This window comes from Carex rostrata, chromosome 14, assembly GCF_964058835.1.
Source record: "Carex rostrata chromosome 14, lpCarRost1.2, whole genome shotgun sequence".
Taxonomy (NCBI): Eukaryota; Viridiplantae; Streptophyta; class Magnoliopsida; order Poales; family Cyperaceae; genus Carex; species Carex rostrata.
In genome coordinates this window covers 7,804,816-7,814,228 of record NC_135931.1, presented here as the reverse complement: position 1 = coordinate 7,814,228, position 9,413 = coordinate 7,804,816, and the positions used below count along the sequence as shown (strand labels likewise).

Sequence of the window (9,413 nt, the reverse complement as noted above, 5' to 3'; positions counted from 1 at the left end):
TTGGACTTCCAGTCATGTAGCAGCTAGACTCGGGCAATCATAACCTCATATCTACTTTACCTTACTTTTGGATATAAATTAAAGTTGATAAAACAAAATGGTAAAGTGTGATCTTTGTAATATTCATAATCCCGATCTCTATAATCTTTTGTAATCTTTATGCTTTAACATCTCGTCAATATTTGATATTCTAAATGGTTCGTGTGAATCTTCCATCAGATCATCTATATCAAATCATTACTTACGACTCGAGTAGATCATGGATCCGATTATCTTGTACAACTTATTACATCAACTTGTTATGATATGTATCTTTGACTTACTTTGACCTTCGGACGTAACTTGTTACACCAACTTACTATGATATGTATCCTTGACTTTCAGATGTAACAGCTAAACCTGCATACATCTCAAACAAAGAAACTGTAAAATTCAATGTTTATATGTTTTGTAAAATAGTCAAACAACATAGAAGATTGCTTACAACAATACTTGTGTGTACGTTGCAAGTATAAAAATGAAACAGTTGCTCTTACAACCAACCAATTAGAAGACTAAATATTTCTAACGAACTATATTTTTATTTTTTTAATAAAGGTAAAATGAGTACTTTGTAAATTCAAATAAGTTTTACTAGAAAAATTAATAAATTGAATAAATTTGTGCGTTTTTAAAATTTTAAAAAGTACATATGATATTATAAATTTGAGAGGTATACATGAAACTCTCCTCTTTTTAATATGAATCACAGTGGATGAGTGGAAGATTCAAATCGAGAACTTTGCGCGGACAATCAAATAATTCTGTCCACATCAATAAAAATCATTCCTGCCATCACATCATTAATTTTATCAAATAAAGTGACATAATTAGATAAAATAATTTAATAACTTGTACGATCAATTTGTTATTTGTGAAGTAAGGCGAAATATACTTTTGACCGTGGAAACTAAACAAGTCATAGGATAAAATAAAAACATTTAAATATGCAAAACAAACCGCCTTTATTCCCCTTCAACTACTCTAACCACTTCTAATTCAGAGCATTTCATTTGGACATAAAAATTTTAGGTATACAAACTTATGACTTTGAGTATAAAATAGAAAAAAAAAATCAGAGAAGCTTCTTTCGTGGAATGTTAATGTTGTGTAGATCATCTAAACTAGACCACATTTGCAATTATTCTCAATTCTAGTTTTGTACCATCTAAAAAATTATAATACGTTTTGTAAATAACTCTTTTTTATATATATCAATCAATTTGTTGGCGGTAATTCGCCGCTAACCATAAAAAAAAAAAAATTATGATCAAGAAATGAACCAACAATCTGATAAATAATTGTCAGGTTCTTTTGTCGATCGTAATCAGTGTTTTAAGATTGGTGAAAATATTTTTTCAACTAGAGCCCATGTCGAGAAAAGAACATGCAATCATAGTGTGCTTTAAGGTTCGTGCAAATATAGAATACGATTGTAAATCGTGCAAATTTTTAAAAATGAATGCACGACGGAGGCATTTGAATCCTCCTCTTTTTGAAGAACTTTGGAAGTTTAGAAACAACTGGAGAAAATAAACAAAATACACAAGGTGTCTTCTGTAAATTGTGACTTATAATTTGTAAAGGTACACGAAGAGTTTAAAAAAAAAAAAAAGTTGGTGGGGTTTGCTGTCTCCCCTTGGGAACAGAAAATAAATTAGAGAGAGAAAGCGAGTATCTCTGCCTTCTCCAAACCCAAGCAAAGTCCTGACAAAGCCACCCAACTCGCACAATACACTTCACATTTCGCAGTACAGACTACGGAGGGTAAAAAATGAGTCTGAATAGATTAAAAGGAGAAGAAAATCGAGGCTAATCTAGCTAGTCGAAATTTGCGATTGGAATTAGAATTGCAATGGGTGGAGGTGTGTCGAGATGGAAGCGATCAATCAAGCGGCTGGGATTCCCTCCCTTCTGCGCTTCTATCTTCTCTCTGTTCTACGCCTCTTCTTCTTCTTCTCCAACCAAAACGGTATATTAACACCCCCCACCCCTCTCTCTTTTTCTATCTGGTATCATACATTGTTTGTCGAATAACAAGAAAAATTACTTTGATTTGTTCGTTCAGTCTACCAATTCCTTGCTGATAGATTTCTACATTTTAATTTCTGAAGTGCTACCCTAACCAGCCTCTCGTTTTAGTTTTAAATTGAAAGGATGAACATTTTTTTTTAGAAAATTGAAAGCACAGAAAATGAGAAATAAAGTTTAAATAACTCCCTTTTAAAAATATATGTTAAAATAAGTTCGCCAATTCCATCCGTTGCCTCAAAGATTCTCTTGATTTGTTAGAATTTTTTTAGGGTACGCATCTACATCCCTGAAACTCTTGGGGTTTCTAAATAACTGTTAACTAATTTTTAGAAACTTTATCTCTGAAAGTTTATAAACCCTCACATCCCTGAAACTCAAAATTAGAGTTTCTTAATTGCCACATCAGCAAATAAATTACAAGAGAAAAGAATTTCAGCGAATTATTTGGCCACGTCAGAGTTTATAAACAGTTTCTTATTAAGAAACTTTGGAGCAAAGTTGCTAAATAAGAAACTCATCTGCATCCCTGAAACTAGTTTAGAAACTGCCACATCAGATTAGAAACTCAAAGAGTTTCAGGGATGTAGATGCTCTTATTTCCGTAGTATTTTTACTAAACATTTTGTATAATAACCCAAGGACAATCATGTTATTAATTGTGAATTTTTTAATATTATATACATGATTTTGTCGTTTTTTTTCGCAATTATCCGTGAAAAAGAATCCTTACCCGTTACCTACTTGCCCGTTTTCCGACTCGTTAATTTGGAGTGCGTTGTCAAATTTGGGACCTATCTAGCATCAGCAGTGTGGTTCTCCGTGTAACGGGTTGTTCCAACCTGGAGGAATTACCCGCCTGACTTGTGGGTGTTTATTCGGAAATTAAAGAGAATCAAAATAATAATTTATATCGTCATCATTTAAGTTGGAACCTGGAGTTACTAAATGTTAATTTTGACCAGATCTCGTGCTCCGCGGTAAACTCAACACCGGACAGCACTCAGGGAAACAAGGAAAAGCAAGAGGCCACTATTCTAGCTGACAAGGTGAACCTTTTTCTCCTTTTTCTTCTTTTCTCTTTATCCTTTTTTTCTCTTTATTTGTACTAGGGAGAATGGGAGCGCTGCTTTCCTGACACAAATAATAATTACTGGAGTTTGGGATTGTTTATTTCTTATTTTCGATCACTTAAACAAAACTTTCCTAAAAACTGTTTCCAATATTTTTTAGCTGCATATTCTGTTAAAAATGGACTGTATTAGCAAGGTTTAATTCATTGGATGTGATATTTTATTTTTTAAAAATTTGGCTTCTGCCTAAACAAAAAAAAATGTAAAATTTTAAATCTGTAGTTCGTGATATACTAGGACACCTCAATTAAAAACCAAAATCCAAGATTTTCATGTATTGATTTTCACATAAATCTGAAGTTGCATAAAAGGGGGTCCAAATTGAGGTTAGTTGAGAAAAGCAACCAATGCTTATCTGGTTAGATAGTATTGATCCATATTGTGGTAGATCCATCAGTGCTCCATCATTTGGTAGGCCTTAACAGTGTCCTTGTCCAACAGATGCAAATGTATATGCTTGTTAGACTGTAGACTTTGATTGTCTATAGATGTTTACCTTTTTAGCGTAGAAGGACCACATTAGACTTTTAATTGTATCATTGGAATAATGCAGAAGGTTCTAAGCTCATTGAGAGTGTAAAAAAGAGAGTAACGTTTAGTTGGGAGTTACTAAATGTAAATTTAATGCTCAGGTTACAACCAATCTCATGATTCTGTCCAACAGATGCAAATGTATATGCTTGTTAGACTGTAGACTTTGATTGTCTATAGATGTTTACCTTTTTAGTGTAGAAGGACCACATTAGACTTTTAATTGTATCATTGGAATAGTGCAGAAGGTTCTAAGCTCATTGAGAGTCTGTAAAAAAAAGAGTAACGTTTAGTTGGGAGTTACTAAATGTAAATTTAATGCTCAGGTTACAACCAATCTCATGATTCATCATAATAGAAAAATAAATTTAAAGATTCTGTTCATTTTTAATTTAGTTGAAGTTGTCATGGTTGTCACTTGTCAAATATACTTGTTGTCAATATAATCTATCCCTACATCCCTACATTGTGGTAGTAACCATTGCTGTTATAAACCTTAACCGTACATGAAATCCGGGACGACCTGAACCCAAGATGACCCAACCCCAAGACAACACAAGTTATGACCTGACCTAAATTACCTGATCCTAGCCTAGTCCTGAGTAGAATTGAACCTGATTTTGATAACCAAACCCTGCTTTCCACTGTCTCAAATTATTGATGTTAGACACTAGCGTGATAGAGTGATAATTCTGTCATCCATAGCTTCAAATATAAAATAAAATAAAATAAAACATTGTTTTTGTTGTTTATGCCGAAGCTAATATTTACTAATATAATGTCTCTGGCTCAATTAACCTGAAATTCAAACTCTACTGACCTGAATGCAAACCCTGCTTATGCTTTGGGTTACATTCAGACAAGTCACAACAGTCTAACAACATGGCTTAAGTTCTAGGGGTCAGACCTGAAGTGTGGACTGTAGGATTTTGTAGGGTTTTAAAACCTGTACCAAGTAAAGTTCTAATTATCCTTTTGCCAGAACATGATCTGGATCTCAACTTAGGTAAATTATCGATATGCAACTAAGAAAAGTCGCATCATAGATGCTAAATATTACGTGCCACATAGCAACGTTGGTCTAGCACCACCCAATACATACGAATATGGTTTCAGTTCTATTAGAATTCTACCTCCCATTTCTAATTTTTTTTCTGTTCAATTTGCAGACCATTTGTGCAATTTGCTTGGATCCCCTGTCCAGCATTAATAGCACAACCAGCAACATCGCCAAGTCTTCAAAAACCAGCAAAAGCAACAGTGAAAATAATGGGAAAATTTTTGTTGCTGAATGCTCTCATTCCTTCCACTTTCTCTGCATTGCATCCAATATACGACATGGCAACCTGACATGCCCCATTTGCCGGGCCCAATGGACCCAACTTCCCAGTGATCTCAAGTTACCCCCTTTTCTCTTGCACCACCAAAACTCCGACCCAATTCTTCGTATCCTAGACCACTCAATTGCTACTTCCCGTGTCAACCGCCGGTCCTCGCTTCATACTGTGCGCTACAATGATGATGATCCAATTGACCTGACTACTGCAAACTCACCTCCATTGACTCATCCTTCCCTGCAATTCTCTCTCATTCCCTTGCCAAGTCCAAACCACAACACTAATTACTACCAATGTGCAGGTATGGGGTCATCATGTCAAACCAGGGCGTACCTCTCTGTGCAGCTTACCCCTCAACTGGCCATGGACATTGTCTTGGTGGTGAGTGCTAGCGGGCCTCACATTAGGTTCTTGAAACAATCCATGGCACTAGTTATATTCTCCTTACGTGCAATTGATCGGTTGGCTATTGTAACCTACTCTACCACTGCTACTCGTGCCTTCCCTCTACGAAGGATGTCACCACAGGGGAAGCGCACTGCATTACAAGTCATCGATCGCATCTCATATAGTGGTGGGCCTAGCCCGTTTGAAGGGATACAAAAGGGTGCAAAGATACTTGAAGATCGAACTCACCGAAACCCTATAGTTCGCATACTCCATTTGTCAGACAGCCCAAACCATGCTCATACCAGTCTGGAACTAGGGGATGTGCCATTCCCGATTGACTGTTATGACATCGGGTTAGGCTTTGGCATGCCAAGTGAGCTTCTGATGCAGGAGTTTGAGGATTTTGTTTCTGGTTTGATCGGAGGGGTCCTTAGAGCCGTCCGATTGAGAATTAATGACCAAATTGGATGGCTTAGGATAGGAGAGCTACGGGGTGGGGAGGAGAGAAGAATACCACTGAACCTAATGAGAGATTGTGGCTATGTTGTTGTGGGTTATAGTTATGTGGAGGGAAGAGGGATAGAGGAGGAAGTTAGTAGGGGTGGTGAAGCAGTAATCTGTTTTGAGGAGAAGGATAGGAGTGACAGTGATTGCGAGGAGAGAGAAAGGCATTCGAGTATGGCTGTTGCAAGACGGAGTTGTGGTGATCGGTGGGAATATCTCGACCCATTCATGGTGCGGCGGTGGGCTAAGCATTTGCATGGCTATCGGGCGGTGAGAGGGAGAGAAGAGAGGTGCTTGGTCTAAGTGGGAGTTTGATTGATAGTTAGATCATTGTTTAGTATATTGGCTTCTTTGATTGTCTCTCTCTCTCTCTTTTTTTTATGAAAATCTTGGCAGAGGCTGTCAAGTTAGCTTCTTTTATTCTCATTGCGTGCTTGTGGTCCCTAGATTTTATTTACGGGATATATTATTGATGTTTAGAAAAGCAAAACCATCTGATTCCATGGATTGAAACTTGAAAGTATAAGAGCAAAGGAAAATTATCCCCGTTCTAAAGAGAAAATAGCAAAAGTGTTGCTCAAATTTAAATTATATATATATAGAGAGAGAGAGGGTGACACCTTCTGTGACCCTTCAATGGACCAAGTCAACAACAAGGGTCCTGTCAACCTTCTCTGGACCAAGACAAGCCTAGTTTATGCTCAAGATGATCTTGGCCCGAGTCAAAACTAAGCCCGTTCCTTGATAGCTTGCTGGACAGAAAAACAGGCTTTAGTGTTTGGACCATATCTCCTTCATACGAGGTCCAATTAAGGTGATTCAAAATTCTGTGGAAAGATAAGAGAATGTTCTACAACTTTCATGTGAGGACTTATCTCAGAAAAATAAATTATCTTGGTCTAAAGGGCGTGTTAAGTCAACTGATCTGGTTGGAGTCTGTGAGAGTTATAATTTGTTTTCTGTTTTCAAGTTTTATTTTGTGGGATTTTAGAAGTGTCTTTTGATTGTCTCTAGGAGTTTATTAATTGTATCTTGGTATTAGAAAAAGTGGTTGAATGTTGTATTAATTGTTAGGAAGCATCTAGAGATGGAATATGGCTATATAAGAGTCCAAGGTCAGATTGTAATGGAACCATCTGAAATATTACGAATTTATCAATTTGAGTTGAGTTTTATCTCCTCTTTTCCTCTGTGAGTTGAGCTTGCTCCTCTTGAGTGTTTATTAGTTGTGCTAGTTGTGTCCTTGTGCATCTCTCGTGGTCGGACGGTGTCATTTGGTATCAGAGCTCAAGGTTGAAGATGGTGCGTCCTAGAACACGCGTCAACCCCAACCGTCATGAGCAAGAAGATCGAGACAAAGTCCAAATGACCGATCCAAACCGTTCATCTTGTTCTCCATATTAATATGTGTTTGGAGACCAAATTTTACATTTTTTGGATTTTTTTTTACTTTTTTTTAGATTTATTAAAAATCGCTGATCCAATGGTGCCTTTTGATTTTATTGTTACCGTTGGATCAGCGATTTTCAAAGTGACTTAATAAATAGTAAAAAAAATTCCAAATAAAAAAATATAAAATTTGGTCTCCAAACACATATTAATATGGAAAACAAGATGAATGGTTTTGATCGGTCATTTGGACTTTGAATCGGTGATTTATGGTCCAATGCACAAAAATACCTATGCATTGCAATGTACCATAACCCATCTCTCTCTCTCTCTCTCTATATATATATATATATATGAGATGAGTTGTGATACATTGCAATGTATATACATTTTTGTATATTGGACTATAAATTATCAGATTCAAAGTTCAAATAACCGATTCAAACCGTTCATCTTGTTCTCCATATTAATATGTGTTTAGAGACCAAATTTTACATTTTTTGAAATTTTTTTTAGATTTATTAAAAATTGTTGTTTTTTATGGTCCAAATTTGTCTGAAAAACAACGATTTTCAATAAATCTAAAAAAATAGTTAAAAAATTCCAAAAAATATAAAATGTGGCCTCCAAACACATATTAATATAGAGAACAAGATGAACGATTTGAATAAGTTATTTCGACTTTGAATCCGATAATTTATAGTCCAATATACAAAAATGCCTATACATTACAATGTACCATAGCCTATCTCTCTCTATATATATAAAAGAGAAACCCTACAACAATTTAAACAAACTAAATTGCAAAAGTGAAAATTAAATATATATTTGGAATAAAATCTTGCAATGCCTCGGCATAATTATTAGTTTAATCAATATATATTTGCAGATTCTTTAATCGGAGATTAAAATATACATCCTATAATTTTTACTCATCATTGGCGAAGTATTAGATAAATAAAACACAATCATAAAAAAATTATTACTTGCAAGAAAAAAAACTATAAACATACATAACAAAAGATTGAAAATTAATTATAGATATATAAAAAGATCTTTCAAACAATTAACAATATATTTGACGAAATGAGACTTAATATGTTAACAACAGTTGTATTTTACAAAATAATATAGCGCAACAATATTTGAAAATCTACTAATAAATAAATTTCCCCTGCAATTCACATATGATGAAAATAAATTGGCACAAGTGAGTTGTAGTATAATCCAATTCTCCAAAAATAACAGAACTTGCAAAGTTGCAATTAACTGCAAAAAAGGAAAAATAACTCTTAACACAATTTACTTCCTTTCACATTAATTTTCATTGCATCAATATGGAGAAGAGTGACAAACATTTCTTTTTTTCAAAAACATAGTCTTCAATCCTTACTCTTTTCAAGTTGGTCAAAAATTTCTCATTGTATGCGCTGTTCATTGTTCAATCGACTGTTACGGCATTGGGTTAGGATTTAGCATGCCAACCAATCAAGCTTATTAGTTATGATCAATGCTAGGTGCATGCACTCCGGTGAATGCTACTACACATCCTGGTAACACCTCACTTTCTCATATCCTTAAGGATCGATATACTACTAACATCTGGTTGCACCGCTGTTATTTGTGAATCCTGAATGTGACATACAAAATTGAGAGAATTAACTAGTAGTACAATAGTGCAAAGTATAAATTATAATAAACACTTGAATTTGTCTAATTAACCATAACAAGAAACTTCTGATGTGCATGTTTTAGCACATCTAGAATCAGGGGCGGAACCTGGGGGGCGCAAGGGGGGGCCAGGCACCCCCCAACTGAGGTGGAAGTGCTTACTGGAGTGGTTATTTTTATGTGGTTTTTTTACAGATGCATACCGATTGGCACCCCCCATGCAGTTGTTCTTTCGTCTTTCGGCAGCTCGGCCCCCCCAAGTTCAAGTCCTGGTTCCGCCCCTGTCTAGAATGGACACAAGTCCATCAACCTCCCTTTCATCAATTTTCAGCTCTGATAGAGATTTGTGCGGCGGACAGGAGCTTTGGCAGCTGGATCCAAAGAAGTT

General features: G+C 35.6%; 1 protein-coding gene across 1 annotated transcript; it reads left to right on the top strand.

The window, feature by feature from the left end:
• The first annotated feature begins 1,702 nt into the window (after positions 1-1,702).
• LOC144565707 (putative E3 ubiquitin-protein ligase EDA40) lies at positions 1,703-6,455 on the top strand. The gene is made up of 3 exons (XM_078315529.1): positions 1,703-2,011; positions 3,036-3,119; positions 4,904-6,455. Exons 1-3 carry the CDS (start codon positions 1,895-1,897, stop codon positions 6,266-6,268), a joined length of 1,566 nt encoding a protein of 521 aa, XP_078171655.1. The 5' UTR covers positions 1,703-1,894; the 3' UTR covers positions 6,269-6,455.
• The last annotated feature ends 2,958 nt before the right edge of the window (positions 6,456-9,413 follow it).